The sequence below is a fragment of the Euprymna scolopes genome, chromosome 40 (assembly GCF_053919585.1).
Source record: "Euprymna scolopes isolate OS-2025 chromosome 40, ASM5391958v1, whole genome shotgun sequence".
NCBI classification, from domain to species: Eukaryota; Metazoa; Mollusca; class Cephalopoda; order Sepiida; family Sepiolidae; genus Euprymna; species Euprymna scolopes.
In genome coordinates, this window is record NC_136521.1 from 66,644,691 (window position 1) to 66,662,815 (window position 18,125).

Here is an 18,125-nt window from a genome sequence, read left to right on the forward strand (position 1 = left end):
AGAACTCAGTAATCGATGCATAAATAGTGAAATACAAACGATGATTCAGAATACAATTCGGTAATTACCAGTGACTCTTCAGGAAATTAAGACGAAATCACAAATGATGAATTTATAAAAAGCACAAAACAGAAATTAAAGTTTGTTTTTGAAATATCGTTAATTTCAATGTATACCGTTTTCGTTTAACGGGTCTAGATTGTTATCTTAAAACTAGTCACCGTTAATTTTGAGTTAAGCTCAATGTGTCTATTTAATAGGGTCTATTTAATAGGGACAGAGCATATATAGTGCAAAGTTTTGTTGAGAATTCAAAGACTCACGTTTTCTTTTTTTATAACCTTCGTTAATTTCCTGGATTTTTTTTCCATTACAGCTGTTTCATTAGTGGGAAGGTAATTTTATGATTTATGTATCCATAAAAATATCTTGTCCCCACCCACTTCTTCAGATGTTTTTCCATCTTTTCCATATACCTTTTGTTAATGGAAAAACATCTGAAGATATATATACATGATTACTTCATATAAATTAATATTCGAAGATATAGTTTTACTCATAAATTTTTCCCTATTTACTTCAATAGTGTTCAATACATAGGTAGAGCTAGGTAGTAAGTTATGAAAATATATATGGCAATTAAGCTACACAGAATATTCCACATTCATTCTACCAAAAAACTCTCACTTCAGGATTTACCATACAATTTGGATATGAAATTCAATATCCTTTTCATTCGGCACCAATATATAATTTCCCTTATTCTATGATTTAAAACTTTAAAAACTTTTAATTATGATTTTCTATGTTTATTGTTTTAGCAAAGTAGGTATAAACCATTTATAATATTTGCTAATATTTTTTCCTCTGAGGAGATTTTTTTTTTTTTTTTACACAGTGATCACCACTTATCAAGGCCCAGAAGCCACTCAGGGATAAGGGTTATTGCAAGTACATTACATTAGTGTGGAGATTTGATGAAATGTTTACTTAAGGGGGCAGTTCATTAGGAATTTGTTAACATTGGACTTGAAGACATCCAAGTTGTAGTCTGGTGGGAAGCAGGCAGACAGAACAGAGTTCCACAGGCGTTCAGTTCTAAGAAAGAAGCTTTGTTCATGGAATCTGCGTTTTGATTTAGGCACAGATATACAGTGGGGGAAATTTTTGACAGTGGATTCAGCTAGACGGGTGTTTTTCGTGAAAGATTGGCGAGAGGGGACCAGAGATTAGAGTTCAGACGAGCACCTGCCATGGAAATAACGATAAAACAAGGATAGGCTCGCAACGTCTCTTCTGTGGGAGAGAGGTTGCAGGGTAGAGAAAAGGGCATCCCCCACTAAGCCACGAAGTCTATTTTGTACTCTGTCAAGGCAGGATAGGCTGTTTTTAGCAGCTCCTGCCCAGATATGGCAGCAGTATTCCATCCTTGGACGTACTTGGATTTTATACAGATAGAGAATTGCATCAGTAGTGAGATATCTTCTGGAGCAGTAGAAGGATCCCACCATCTTTCCAGCGACCTTGGCAACAGACTTGATGTACGTGTTCCATTTCAGGATATACTTTGTATTTGTTTTATATTAGTATATCTCGGTACACATTCATGAGTCGGTCAGCCAGAGAGACATATATATATATATATATATATATATATATATATATATATATATATATATATATATATAGAGAGAGAGAGAGAGAGAGAGAGAGAGAGAGAGAGAGAGAGAGAATAAATAACAAAAAAATCAAAATGGCGTAATGGAAACATATTAAAAGGTATTTGCAGCTTCTCTTCCAATATTCGAATTTTAATCATGTCAAATCACACTTCACTTCCTTTTGACGGATTGATTGTTGCTATTTCTTCTGATGAGTTAAGGGCATAATAGATTCACTGGTTGATATAATAATTAAGTGATTGATTTTGCGCTACGAAACAGATACTGTCAAGAATTGTATAAGTCAACTGAACTTTTTAAAACTTTAATTGCCACCATAAGTGCCAATCTGAATCAGCACCATGTTATCTATAGAAAGGAATAAATTATAAGATGGTCAACAGCATGGATTTTGGAATATAGATTTTGTCATTTATTCTCTATTGCTCTGTAATTACATTGAGTTTCTTAAATAAGGATTGGTATATATTATAAGAAAATATTTTTCTAGAGAAATATATATATATATATATATATATATATATATATATATATATATATTACAAACAAAAGTTTAACAAAGCAAAATTACATTGAACTTCATAAATTAAAGGATTCATATAAATAAAAGGTGAAATATAAAAACATGTTTCCACAGAAATATATATATAATTCAAAACGGCATAATGGAAACATATTAAAGGTATTTGCAGCTTCTCTTCCAATTTTCGGATTTTAATCATGTCAGATCACACTTTTTTTTTTTTTGGTGGATTGATTGTTGCTATTTCTTCTGATGAGTTAAGGGCATAATAGATTCACTGATTGATATAATAATTAAGTGATTGATTTTGCGCTACAAAACAGATACTGTCAAGAATTGTTAAAGCCAACTAAATTAAAGGAATAAATTATAAGATGGTCAACATCATGAATTTTGGAATATAACTTTTTGTCATTTATTCTCTATATTGCTCTGTAATTACATCGAGCTCCTTAAATAAAGATTGGTATATATTATAAGAAAATATATTTCTATAGAAATATATATATATATATATATATATATATATATATATATATATATATATATATATATTAGTGTTGGGACGATTAATGGGAATTGGAATCGGGAATCGGAAGAATCAGAATATTTGGTGGTATCGGAATCAATATCAGAATCGGAAAATTGGTGTCTATTTTCCGATGACAAAACGATTCTTTTAATTGTCTTTTTTATTTTATTTTGTTTAAAGCAAAATCTTCCATTACTGGTAATAATGATGAAATAATAAATATTTATTAATTTTAAAATACCAGTAAAATTAAAATCCATAGATCATCCTCCACAAGTGCAAATTCACGTTTAGGAAAATAGCTTCATATTTAGCATGGTTTTTTTTTGGGGGGGGGGGGTATTTTACAGAAATCCAGGAAAAATAACATCTCTAGAGTTAAATATTTAGAGATTTATAAAGAATCAGAATCAGTAATTGTATTGGAATTGGGAAAAATATTGGAATCGTCTCATCACTAATATATATACATCATATATGCTGTCCTACATTCCAAAATGCGGGATACTAAGTACTTCACACCTAACACCTTCTGCCCAAATTACTGAAGTTGACATTATATAATTGACAGGAACTAACATGACATAAAACATAACAAACAGGCTTCTTTTTTTTTATTTAATTTCTGATGATGATTGAGCAAAGTTGAAACTTACTTTTAAGGCAGACGTACGTCACGGTATGATTCCCAATCTTGCAAGACTGCTGATTATTACAAGCCACATATTCTGTTGTATTTGTGACGATCAACGAATCATTACTGCATGTAATCGTCTTTGGCCCATCTTCAACATTTAAAAACCTTTCATCTAGAACAAAAGAAAAGTGAAAATTACAAAATCATGTGGTGATGGTGATGCTGGTTAATGGTGGTGTGATTGTTGTGGTGGGTGTATTGGTGGTTGGAGTGATGGTGGTGATGATGGTTTTAGTGGTTGTAGTGATGATTGTTGTTTTTGTGGATATAGTTATTGCACTTGTGGTGTTGGTGGTTGTGTTGATAGTTGTGGTGGTTGTAGTGATTATTGTTGTTGTTGTGGTGGGTATAGTGGTGGGTGTTGTGATTATTGTTGTGGTTGTAGTGGGTATAGTGGTGGGTGTAGTGATTATTGTTGTGGTTGTGGTGGGTATAGTGGTGGGTGTAGTGATTATTGTTGTCGTTGTAGTGGGTATAGTGGTGGGTGTAGTGATTATTGTTGTGGTTGTAGTGGGTATAGTGGTTGGTGTAGTGATTATTGTTGTGGTTGTGGTGGGTATAATGGTGGGTGTAGTGATTATTGTTGTGTTTGTGGTTGGTATAGTGGTGGGTGTAGTGATGATTGTTGTGGTTGTGGTTGGTATAGTGGTGGGTGTAGTGATTATTGTTGTGGTTATGGTGGGTATAGTGGTGGGTGTAGTGATTATTGTTGTGGTTGTGGTGGGTATAGTGGTGGGTGTAGTGATTATTGTTGTGGTTGTGGTGGGTATAGTGGGGGTGTAGTGATTATTTTTGTGGTTGTGGTGGGTATAGTGGTGGGTGTAGTGATTGTTGTTGTGGTTGTGGTGGGTATAATCGTGGTTGTAGTGATTATTGTTGTGGTTGTGGTGGGTATAATGGTTGGTGTAGTGATTATTGTTGTGGTTGTGGTGAGTATAGTGGTGGGTGTAGTGATTATTGTTGTGGTTGTGGTGGGTATAATGGTGGGTGTAGTGATTATTGTTGTGGTTGTGGTGGGTATAGTGGTGGGTGTAGTGATTATTGTTGTGGTTGTGGTGTGTATAGTGGTGGTTGTAGTGATTATTGTTGTGGTTGTGGTGGGTATAGTGGTGGGTGTAGTGATTATTGTTGTGGTTGTGGTGGGTATAGTGGTGGGTGTAGTGATTGTTGTTGTGGTTGTGGTGGGTACAGTGGGGGGGTGTAGTGATTATTTTTGTGGTTGTGGTGGGTATAGTGGTTGGTGTAGTGATTGTTGTTGTGGTTGTGGTGGGTATAATCGTGGTTGTAGTGATTATTGTTGTGGTTGTGGTGGGTATAATGGTTGGTGTAGTGATTATTGTTGTGGTTGTGGTGGGTATAGTGGTGGGTGTAGTGATTATTGTTGTGGTTGTGGTGGGTATAGTGGTGGGTGTAGTGATTATTGTTGTGGTTGTGGTGGGTATAGTGGTGGGTGTAGTGATTATTGTTGTGGTTGTGGTGGGTAAAGTGGGGGTGTATTGATTATTGTTGTGGTTGTGGTGGGTATAGTGGTGGGTGTAGTGATTGTTGTTGTGGTTGTGGTGGGTATAGTGGTTGGTGTAGTGATTATTGTTGTGGTTGTGGTGGGTATAATGGTTGGTGTAGTGATTATTGTTGTGGTTGTGGTGGGTATAGTGGTGGGTGTAGTGATTATTGTTGTGGTTGTGGTGGGTATAGTGGTGGGTGTAGTGATTATTGTTGTGGTTGTGGTGTTTATAGTGGTGGTTGTAGTGATTATTGTTGTGGTTGTGGTGGGTATAGTGGTGGGTGTAGTGATTATTGTTGTGGTTGTGGTAGGTATAGTGGTAGTTGTAGTGATTATTGTTGTGGTTGTGGTGGGTATAGTGGTGGGTGTAGTGATTATTGTTGTGGTTGTGGTGGGTATAGTGGTGGTTGTATTGATTATTGTTGTGGTTGTGGTGGGTATAGTGGATGGTGTAGTGATTATTATTGTGGTTGTAGTGGGTATAGTGGTGGGTGTAGTGATTATTGTTGTGGTTGTGGTTGGTATAGTGGTGGGTGTAGTGATTATTGTTGTGGTTGTGGATGGTATAGTCGTTGGTGTAGTGATTATTGTTGTGGTTGTGGTGGGTATAATGGTGGTTGTAGTGATTATTGTTGTGATTGTGGTGGGTATAGTGGTGGGTGTAGTGATTATTGTTGTGGTTGTGGATGGTATAATGGTGGTTTTAGTGATTATTATTGTGGTTGTGGTAGGTATAGTGGTGGGTGTAGTGATTATTGTTGTGGTTGTGGTGGGTATAGTGGTGGTTGTAGTGATTATTGTTGTGGTTGTGGTGGGTATAGTGGTGGGTGTAGTGATTATTGTTGTGGTTGTGGTGGGTATAATGGTCGGTCTAGTTATTATTTTTGTGGTTGTGGTGGGTATAGTGGTGGTTGTAGTGATTATTGTTGTGGTTGTGGTTGGTATAATGGTGGGTGTAGTGATTATTGTTGTGGTTGTGGTAGGTATAATGGTGGGTGTAGTGATTATTGTTGTGGTTGTGGTGGATATAATGGTGGTTGTAGTGATTATTGTTGTTGTTGTGGTGGGTATAGTGGTGGTTGTAGTGATTATTATTGTGGTTGTGGTGGGTATAGTGGTGGGTGTAGTGATTATTGTTGTGGTTGTGGTGGGTATAATGGTGGGTGTAGTGATTATTGTTGTGGTTGTGGTGGGTATAGTGGTGGGTGTAGTGATTATTGTTGTGGTTTTGGTGGGTATAGTGATTGATGTAGTTATTCTTTTTGTGGTTGTGGTGGGTATAATGGTGGTTGTAGTGATTATTGTTGTGGTTGTGGTGGATATAGTGGTGGGTGTAGTGATTATTGTTGTGGTTGTGGCGGGTATAGTGGTGGGTGTAGTGATTATTGTTGTGGTTGTGGTGGGTATAGTGGTGGGTGTAGTGATTATTGTTGTGGTTGATAAATATTTGTAAATATTTTCCTTTTTATTTTAATTTTTTCCATATACATCGGCCTTGCTTAAAAAAATTGCTAGGTTTATGTATGGTGTCTTTTACATATATAAAAAAAAACACCCAATACTTTTGCTGATGAGGAGGCTTTGTTTTAAAAAATACTATATGTCAAAATTATTGTCGGTGACTTAATGTCTATCACAATAAAAACATCGTTTCCGGAACGATCGTACAAATTATTGTCTTTGTTGTTGTTCCTTCTTATGAAACAGATTTTTAATTTTTAATCTAATTTTAATTTTAAATTATCAATCACATTTCTAAATATTAAAGTAGCTCTAGGATATTTGCCTATCGAACTTATTATATATCTGAATTACAACAAGCACTGTTCTTTTCTTTTACTATCACATTAAAATGCACTCTGCTCTTTAGATTACTGTTCTAAGCCCCTTTGGATTATATATATATATATATATATATATATATATATATATATATATATATATATATATTAAATTGTAATTCAATGAATTTAAAAAAACTCTCATTGAAATGAAATGAAGTGGTTGAGTTTCATATCAAATAATTTTTATTATTCTAAGCAAGACAAAGAATGCTTTAGAAAATTAATCTCCTTAACCTATAGGGTTTCGATGTCTACCATCTCATCAGAGGAGAGAAAATATTAGCAAAGAAAGTCAAAGTGAAAATAATGCATATATGTCTGTGTACGTGTATGTATGTATGTATGTATGTATGTATGTATGTATGTATGTATGTATCTATGTATATGTGTGTTCATATATATATGGGGATGAATATGCACATATGTTTCACCCCACTTCCTACCACTTACCACTGCCTACTCTCCCTAACACTTCGTCCCACTAAAAATAATATAGACTTCTAATGAAAAGGCTTCCACCAGACATTGAATTATTATCGCTGGACCCGCAAACAAATTTATACAAACACTTGCCCGATTCGGATATCTACACAGCTATGCGGATTACCCAATATATAACTTGGACATTATTACCAAACGGATGTAGAGAACGTATAACAAGGATTTTACCAAGCAAGCTGGATCTAAAAAACATTCATATCCTTTTTCTACAAATCCTCCTGATACAGGACTTCTGATAAATGCATTATTTTCACTTTGACTTTCCATGTCTCACTGACTTTAGCAAATAGGGTGCATACCTTTATAACTATTTGCTAATATTTTCTCTCCTCTGATGAGATGGTAGACATCGAAACCCTATAGGTTAAGGAGATTAATTTTTTAAGCATTCTTTGTCTTGCTTAGAATAATAAAAATTATTTGATATGAAACTCAACCACTTCATTTCATTTCAATGAGAGTTTTTTTAAATTCATTGAATTACAATTTAATATATATAAATTTCGATTTTCGTTCAGTAAAACAAAAGTTGTGATGAATTTTCTGGTGTTCAAAATTGTAAAAATATGTAAGGAGGTGAGGACGCTTTTTATGACTGGTTTCCATAGCACCCACGTCGCTTCAGCGACTACTGTTGCTACTAATTCACTGCTGTTGCAGAAAGAGAAGTGACAAATGAAACAGAAAGAATGAAAACATGAACGGGAGATAATTTGGGGATTTCATTGAAAGAAGACGTGACCTTTTCTTTTTTTTTTTTTAACATTTTCACCCCAAACAAGGCATGTTGCCACTTTGATGTAGGGGGTTACTATCAGGGACCCGAGTTCCAGGGGTACTATGTAGGGAGTTTAGCAGCAAGATGTCTGTTCACATTACACTTGAACTTCTGCATGTCAGTACAGTTGGGGAAGCAGGAAACTAGAAGAGAATTCCAAAGTCCTGCAATTCTGGAAAAGAAGCTATTAGAGTAAAAGGTTTTCTTACAAATAGGGATCTCAACTGTGTAGGGGTGGGACTTTGCTGCTTGTCGTGTTTGTCGGAGGTATTTTCGTCGAGGGGTACAAGTGCTTGTAGTTCGTCAGAGCATCCACAATTAAATTACTTGTAAAACAGACAGAGGGATGCAACATTTCGTCTGTGGGACAGGGGCTGAAGTTTAGATGACAGTTCAGGACCTATTAGGTTGGAGACTCAATTCTTGGTCAGCAGACTTGAAATTCCATATATAGGGGATTTAGACTAATGGAACAAATTCGATTTGATTTTTAGCTGATAAAAATAGCTGCTAATGGGTCAAAACTGAAAAATTGGAATTAGCAGACATAAGTCGACTTAAATTATCACTATACACATGCATAAATATACATTTCTACGTTAAATTAACTTAATTTTTAAAGTTTTAATATCCATTTCTCCTTATGCTAGTGAATACTGTAAAAAAGTAATAAAGAAGACAAGAGAGTTGTATGCTCAGTCTGTCAAGTCCAAGGTAGCTGAGCAGCAGCTTGGTTCCCATCAGTTCTGGCAAATAGCAAACAGGATCCTCAACAGAAGTGTGAGCTCTATCCCAACTATCATCAATGGACCTGAGTTAATATCATCAGCATCAGACAAAGCCAATCTCTTTGCCAAGAACTTTGCAACTAATTCTACCCTTTACAACCAAGGCCGCCAACCCCCAGTATATCAGAAAACATGCTAAGTGACATACAAATATCTGTATGCGATGTTGCCTAGCTAATCAAAAACCTTGATTCCAGTAAAGCAACTGGTCCTGACGGCATTCCAGTCATAGTGCTCAAAAGACTTCAACCGGAACTAGCGCCCATACTTACAAGTTATTTAAGCATTGTCTTAAGGAGAAATACTTCCCAACACCTTGGAAAATCTCATCAGTATGCCCTGTATTTAAGAATGCAGGTGATCGCTCATCCCCCTCTCAGTACAGACCAATAAATCTCCTATGCATCATGAGTAAGCTGCTGGAATCTGTGCTAAACAAGGAAGTAGTCAACCATCTCAGCAAAAATAACCTTCTTAGTGACATGCAATATGATTTCCGTTCTGCTAGATCTACAGCAGACATGCTTACAGTAATATCTCATAGGATTGGCGAATCCCTCGATGGAGGCTTTCTCTCTAGGGCAATTGCTCTTGACATATCAAAGGCCTTTGATAAGGTATGGCATAAAGGCCTACTTCACAAGATCTCCAGTCATGGTATAGCTGGAAATGTATTTTCAACTATTAAATCATTTCTCTCTGATAGTTTTTAAGAGTAGTGTTTGAGGGGCAGAAATCAGAGGCTTTCAGTATTAATGATGGAGTCTCTCAGGTGTCCATCCTGGGTCCAACTCTCTTCCTGATCTACATCAATGATCTTCCAGACCACATCCTTAGATCATTCATAGACATTTATGCTGACGACACTACCATCTATGGAAGCATTTTGTAAGACCGCAAACGTAAAAGTTCTCTCTGACTCTCTCTCTCCTCTGATCTTGAGCACGTGGTACAATGGGGAAAGAAGTGGCTGGTTACTTTTAATGCATCTAAAACCTAGCTTTTATCTTTACATCATCAACGCTCTGCTGCCCAGCCGCCATCAATCGAAATGAATGGCTCTCGTCTTGGGGAGGCTTCATGTTTTAACAAGCTTCTGGGCTTGATCTTTACTCCCGATTTGAAATGGAACACGTATATCAAATCAATTGCCAAAGTCGCTGGAAAGATGGTGGGATCCTTCTACTGCTCCAGTAGACATCTCGCTCTTGATGCAATTCTCTACTTATATAAAAGCCAGGTTCGGCCAACGATGGAGTACTGTTGCCACATCTGGGCAGGAGCTGCAAGAAGCAACTCATCCTGCCTTGACAGAGTTCAAAATAGACTTCGTAGCTTAGTGGGGGATGCCCTTTCTCTTCCCTGCAACCCCTTTCCCACAGAAGAGACGTATCGAGTCTGTCCCTGCTTTATCGTTATTTTCATGGCAGGTGCTCATCTGAACTTCGATCTCTGGTCCCCCCTTGCCAGACTTTCACAAAAAACACTCGTCTTGCCAGAACCACTATGAACAATTACTCACACTCTTTATCCGTGCCTACACCTAAACATAGATTCCTTGAACAGGGATTCTTTCTTAGAACTGCTCGCCTGTAGAACTCTATTCCGTTTGCCTGCTTTCCAGCTGACTACAATCTGATTGTCTTCAAGTCCAACGTGAACAAGTTCTTGTTGAACCGTCCCCCTAAGTAATCCAAGTTATAAAATTCCCACTAATGTTTACTATGCTAAAATCACAATGACTAATGTATACCTATTGACAATTACCCTCGAGTGGCCTTTGGGCTTTGATAAGCAGTGACTCCCATGTAAAAAAAAAAAAAAGAATTAAAAATAATTAAGCTTATTTTACGACAATGCAACGCTGAGCGGCCTGCTAGAGCTCCGTTTGATTTATCGAATTCTATTAAAAAATAAAGTGGTAGGATATTAACAACACCATTCCTTAAACACTTCTAAACAAAAGATAATACAAAAAAAAATTTTTTTTCGCGCGTCGTTATCAAATTAAAAACGTAAATATTTTTTGTCAAATAAAAAAGAATGGAAATACTTACAGACATCGGCTGAGACGAAAGAAATAAGCGTGAACAGCAAATAAGACTTCATTCTGGAATTATGAGTATAAAAATGAATTTTCGTTGTTAAAAAAAAAACAGCAGGCAAAAGACAATTGTCTAAATCCGGTATGAGACATGCTTACGGCCATAAGTGGTCATTAGCTAACAACAAAGCACCCTTTCATTTTGCATTTTATATATATATATATATATATATATATATATATATATATATATATATATATATATACACACACACACACACATACATATATATATATATATATACGCACACATACATAGATATATATACACACACACACACACATACATATATATATATATATATATATATATATATATATATATATATATATATATAATAAAAGTTTACTAAGGTAATCAAAATGGTAAACTTAAAATATATAAAATATATTATAAATATTAAAGAGTTAATATTTACAAGTAGAATAAACTCAGCCAGATATAAAAAGCTCAATAAAACCGAAAAGGAAATAAAGCTTATAATATGAACAAATGATTAATAACATATGTAAAAGACATCTTGAAAAAGAGTTAAAAACATATTTAATTTTAAAAAAGGAAGCACAAGATAAGTGGATAGTCCTTAATCCGCGGAGTTTCGAAGAAATACTCTCCTTCTCATCAGAGGGCAGGAATTAGCAAAATGCAGGATCGGATTTTGCATATAAAAGTATTTAATGAAACTACAAGTAAGTCAAAGATCTTACTTGGTTAAAAAAAGGGTGAGGTAAGGGGAACAGGAGGCAAAAGAAAAATAATAAAAAGATTTCACATGAATGGATAGTCCGGTGAAGGGTAAAAATCCAAAAATGGTAAAATCCAAAACGGTCGAATTTAAAATTTCAATCCACTGGGTAAATTCCAAATGGTCCAAAATCATCCAAAAGGCAGAGTTCCTTGGAAAAAAGCGCAAATGGAATGAATTCCAAGTCATTAAAAGAAAAGTACTAGAGATAATATTTGAAACACGTCTGTCAAGGCTGGATGAATCATTTTCAAGATATCTTTTAACATATTTTATTAATCATTTGTTCATATATATATATATATATATATATATATATATATATATATATATATATAACTACTTCATTTACACACATAAAAGTAATATACAAAAGTATAAAATTTATGTGTAAACTTTAAGTATTTACTTCCAAAAGTGCTCAATACGTAGGTAGAGCTAGTTAGTAATTTATAAAATATATATGGCGATTAAGCTACACTGAATATTCCGCGTTTCATCATCATATATATATATATATATATATATATATATATATATATATATATATATATAGTGTTAAATTTTGTTGAAAATTCAAAGACTCACGTTTACTTTTTTTATAACCTTCGTTTATTTCCTGGATTTTTTCCATTACAGCTGTTTCATTGATGAGTTGGCAATTTTACGATTTATGTTTCCGTAAAAATATCCTGTCCCCACCAACTTTTTCAGATGTTTATCCATTAGATTTTTACAAAAAAAGGTATATTTTTAACATGCTGAACATCGTATTTGGGTAAAAAGATTTCCGAAGACATGCCTCCTCACTTCCTCCATCATTTTGTGTTATGTGAAGATAGTTTTAGCAGTTCAGCCCGGCTTTGCTCGGGCCCTATGTACTGTTCATAACTTTATGTACATATCGCTTTTTGGCCTTCTAGCTAAGAGAAACATTTGTGTAGTTCTAGAGTGACAAGGATGAATAACGACCCCCATCTGCCCGAGTTGTTCGTTTGTTTATTTATTTTTTATTTGTTTGTTTGTTTGTTTTTTATTTATTTGTATATTTATTAATTTGTATATTTAATTGTTTTGTTTATTTGTCTGTTTATTTGTTTGTTTATTTATTTGTTTATTTATTTATTTATTTATTTGTTTATTTATTTATTTGTTTGTTTGTTTATTTATTTATTTATTTATTTGTTTATTTATTTATTTATTTATTTGTATATTTATTTATTTGTTTATTTATTTATTTGTTTGTTTGTTTGTTTATTTATTTGTATATTTATTTATTTGTTTGTATATTTATGTATTTATTTATTTGCATATTTATTTATTTGTTTGGTTATTTATTTGTTTGTTTATTTATTTGTTTATTTATTTATTTATGTATTTATTTGTGTATTTATTTTTTATTTATTTATTTGTTTATTTATTTATTTGTATATTTATTTATTTGTTTGTTTGTTTATCTATTTGTTTATTTTTTATTTGTTTATTTTTTATTTGTATATTTATTTATTTGTTTATTTATTTATTTATTTGTTTATTTATTTGTTTGTTTATTTGTTTATTTATTTGTTTATTTATTTGTTTATTTATTTATTTATTTGTTTATTTGTTTATTTATTTGTTTATTTATTTATTTGTCTATTTATTTATTTGTTTATTTATTTATTTGTTTATTTATTTGTTTGTTTATTTATTTGTTTATTTGTTTATTGATTTATTTATTAATTTAGAAGTGTGGTGAAGGTTGGATTTTTGGTCTTATATATCGAAGTTTTCATTCTTATCTGGTCTTCCATCATCGGGTCCTACCCAAAGCCAGCCAGAGCATTAGTTGGCTAAAACATGTTGAGACGATGACAACATGGCGGTTATTCCAATAATAATTTAAATAATATTCCAATAATATTCCAATAATAATTCCAATACTAATTCCAATAATATTCCAATAATATTCCAATAATAATTCTAATAATAATTCCAATAATAATTCCAATAATATTCCAATAATATTCCAATAATAATTCTAATAATAATTCCAATAATATTCCAATAATATTCGAATAATAATTCTAATAATAATTCCAATAATAATTCCAATAATATTCCAATAATAATTCCAATAATATTCGAATAATAATTCTAATAATAATTCCAATAATAATTCCAATAATATTCCAATAATAATTCCAATAATAATTCCAATAATAATTCCAATAATTTTCCAATAATAATTCCAATAATATTCCAATAATTATTCTCATAATAATTCCAATAATAATTCCAATAATAATTCCAATAATTATTCTCATAATAATTCCAATAATAATTCCAATAATAATTCCAATAATAATTCCAATAATATTCCAATAATATTCCAATAATATTCCAATAATAATTCCAATAATATTCCAATAATAATTCCAATAATAATTCCAATAATATTCCAATAATAATTCCAATAATAATTCCAATAATATTCCAATAATAATTCCAATAATATTCCAATAATAATTCCAATAATTATTCCAATAATATTCCAATAATAATTCCAATAATTATTCCAATAATATTCCAATAATAATTCCAATAATATTCCAATTATATTCCAATAACATTCCAATAATAATTCCAATAATAATTCCAATAATATTCCAATAATATTCCAATAATAATTCCAATAATAATTCCAATAATAATTCCAATAATATTCCAATAATAATTCCAATAATAATTCCAATAATAATTCCAATAATTATTCCAATAATATTCCAATAATAATTCCAATAATTATTCCAATAATAATTCCAATAATATTCCAATAATAATTCCAATAACATTCCAATAATAATTCCAATAATTATTCCAATAATATTCCAATAATAATTCCAATAATAATTCCAATAATATTCCAATAATAATTCCAATAATATTCCAATTATAATTCCAATAACATTCCAATAATAATTCCAATAATAATTCCAATAATATTCCAATAATATTCCAATAATAATTCCAATAATAATTCCAATAATATTCCAATAATAATTCCAATAATATTCCAATAATAATTCCAATAATTATTCCAATAATATTCCAATAATAATTCCAATAATTATTCCAATAATATTCCAATAATAATTCCAATAATATTCCAATTATATTCCAATAACATTCCAATAATAATTCCAATAATAATTCCAATAATATTCCAATAATATTCCAATAATAATTCCAATAATAATTCCAATAATAATTCCAATAATATTCCAATAATAATTCCAATAATATTCCAATTATAATTCCAATAACATTCCAATAATAATTCCAATAATAAAATACTTCAGTTGCTTTAAACGTTATAAATGTTTTTGTGATTGCGTCAGCTTCTGACAAAGCCAAACTCTTTGCCAAGAACTTTGCATGTGATTAGGGCCACCTACCTCCTGAATTTCCTCTCAAGACAGAAAATAATCTGATTGACATTCACATATCTGTCCATGCTAAGTATTTCACATGCCTGGCGATGAGTCTTCTGTGTATCAGGACTTGCTTGAATCCCTCCTTTGACAAACTTTGATCTTCACTCTTGATCTGAACTCGAAGATTTACATCAAATTTGTTGCCAAGTCGCTGGAAACATAGTAGCGATATTCTACCGCTCCAGAAGGTATCTACCTGTATAAAGCCAACTACATCCTACATCCCTGGTCCAGGTTTAAATGCGCAGCAGTAATTTTAACGTCGTCACACGGACTTAGGGTTACTGCCGACACCCAGCTTAAAGAAGAGTACGGGGATCTACCACCAGAGACAGCCACGCGATTAGTCCCCAAGCCAGTTGAGTGTGAGCAAATATCATCGCCTATTGGGTTTCCCTGAGTTTAATTAAAACAACGAAAAGTGAGAATGAAAAAAGGCGGTAAAAAAAAAGAAGAAAAATTCAACATAAAATGATGAGGAGGTCGGAAGCAAAATATAGTTTATATATATATATATATATATATATATATATATATATATATATATATATATATATATATATATATATATATATGACTGGAAATGTATAAAAAGGAATACGAAAAGTATAAAAGCTTATAACTTTTCTTTATTCGTTTTCAATTGGTGACGTGCAGGAATACAAAATAATATTATGAAAAAAAAAAAATGAAAAAAAATTTTTTAAAGGTACATATTTTCGACCGAACCTTCAGTCTTCATCAGTGTATATTATATATATACATATATATATATATTATATATATATATTATATATATATATATATTATATATATATATGTTATATATATATATATATATATTATATTATATATATATATATATATATATATATATATATATATATATATATATAGAGAGAGAGAGAGAGAGAGAGAGAGAAAATAAAAAGGAACAAACCGTATTATGTGTTCATCAACGTTTCGAAGTCTCGAAATAAAGACGAAACGTTTATGAACACATAATACGGTTTGTTCCTTTTTATTTTCTCTATTTTGTCGGAATACTATTTCCATTATGGAAATGTATAAAAAAGAATACGAAAAGTATAAAAGCTTATAACTTTTCTTTATTCGTTTTCTATTGGTGACGTGCAGGAATACAAAATAATATTATGAAAAAAATTTTTTTAACTTTTTTTACAAGTACATAATTTTCGACCGATCCTTCAGTCTTCATCGGTGTAGTGAAAGTATCATATATATATATATATATATATATATATATATATATATATATATATATATATATATATATTCCCCCCCCCTTTAATCTGGGCTTTATTTATCCTTTTTTTTTTAGAAACCGCAGAAACATCTTAATCACACACTCCATGCCAGGGCCAGATCATTGTTGGACTGACCATAGCTTATTGATAACAAAACTTAATATGTCAGTCCAAAAAACGCCCCCATATACAATACCCAAGGGCAAAGTAAACTGAACACACAAAAGTTGAAAGATCCAACCATGGCTAAAACATATACAGAAGCAGTGCAGAGCACATTGCTAAATCCAATCATATCACTAATGAGTAACTCTCCCTCCATGGAATTATAATCTTTAGAAATGTACATGTATGTTGTGACGTCATTGATTACGTCATGACCTCGCCTGTCCATGTTGAACTATGTATAAAAATTGTTATACCAAAATATATTGTATAAAAAATGCAAACTTTTTCTGTAAGCAACAACAACAACTTTGAAATACGGAAATATTTTCTTTCTCCAACTTTACAGCATGGCAAGAAAGAAGAAAAGAAAAAAAGAAAGAAAACATACTGAGGATGGAGTATAACTCCGAAATATATTTATGTTATAAATTTCAAACAAGTAAAATATTTGTTTATTTTCCTAATATTATCTTGTGATTTGGCTTTCAAGCGCACTTAAAGCATATTTTATTTTATCCCAATTTAAACAATGTTTCTATATGGAACTGACACCCTTGACGTTATGGAAATATTAGTTATTTTTGGTGCGATGGCTGTCATTGTTTCATGACGTCATAATTAGGATCTTTTGTGGTGATGAGCTTTGGGTAAACTTTTAGTATGTTGTTCCCCAAATACGAGGGGCGTGCAATAAGTAATGCCTCTGACCCACTTCCCATAGCAGTAGAGCAACAAAACTTGGCACAGTTATTGTAGAACACCCCAGGTTGATCCTCCAACCACGACGTGACTTCAGAAATCAAGGCTGCATCATCTGGGAAATGCTTTCCTTTCAAAAACAATGGCTGGGAAAAGGTGAAAGTCAGAGGGTGCAAGGTCAGTAGAGTAGGGAGGATGGGGAAGGATTTCATAACCACACGCCCGTGCTTCTGATTTGGCGACATGCGAGTTGTGGACCGGAGCGTTGTCCCGCAGGAGGAGGGTGCCTTTGCTGATCTTGCCCCACCTCTTGATTCTGATAGCTTCCCTTAATTTCCTCAAAAGTGAAGCATAATAGGCTCCTGTAACTGTGGTACCCTTTGCCAGGAAATCTGTCATCACTACACCGTCCTGGTCCCAGAAGACTGTGAGCATGACCTTGCCTTCTTTGGAGGTGGTGAGTCCAAGTGCTTCCACTTCATTGACTGGGCTTTGGTCTTTGGATCATAGTGATGGACCCAGGTTTCATCCTGTATAATCAGTCTTTTGAAAAACTTTGACTTATCTTCTTGGCACATCTCCAAATTCATCCTCGAGCACTCAACGCGTTCTCGCTTCTGGAATGGTGTGAGAGTTTTACAAGGTCATATGATGGGGCATTATCATCATAAGTTTCTTTCATTTCATCAAAAGTCTCCTGTGGTGTGCGTCCTTTCAAATACAAAAACCGGATCACTGCTCGACATTCAACAGGCTCCATTTCACACCTGACTCAGTTCAAACACCTGTAAAACAGGAACCACAATTAGTTCAGA

General features: G+C 32.7%; 2 protein-coding genes across 2 annotated transcripts in view; both read right to left on the minus strand.

The window, feature by feature from the left end:
* LOC145265590 (uncharacterized) overlaps window positions 1–11,036 on the minus strand; it is a 31,562-nt gene extending 20,526 nt beyond the window's left edge. Inside the window, exons 1-2 of the mRNA XM_080121597.1 lie at window positions 10,907–11,036; window positions 3,394–3,546 (exon numbers count right to left, since the gene is read on the minus strand). Coding sequence (XP_079977723.1) covers window positions 3,394–3,546; window positions 10,907–10,958 — 205 coding nt within the window. The 5' untranslated portion in view covers window positions 10,959–11,036. The remainder of the gene's footprint in view (window positions 1–3,393; window positions 3,547–10,906) is intronic.
* LOC145265252 (uncharacterized) lies at window positions 3,576–4,204 on the minus strand (the record flags this gene model as incomplete). Its single annotated transcript, XM_080121036.1, has 1 exon — window positions 3,576–4,204. A coding segment is annotated over one exon (627 nt), but the record flags the coding sequence as incomplete, so codon positions are not given.
* Window positions 11,037–18,125: the final 7,089 nt, after the last annotated feature.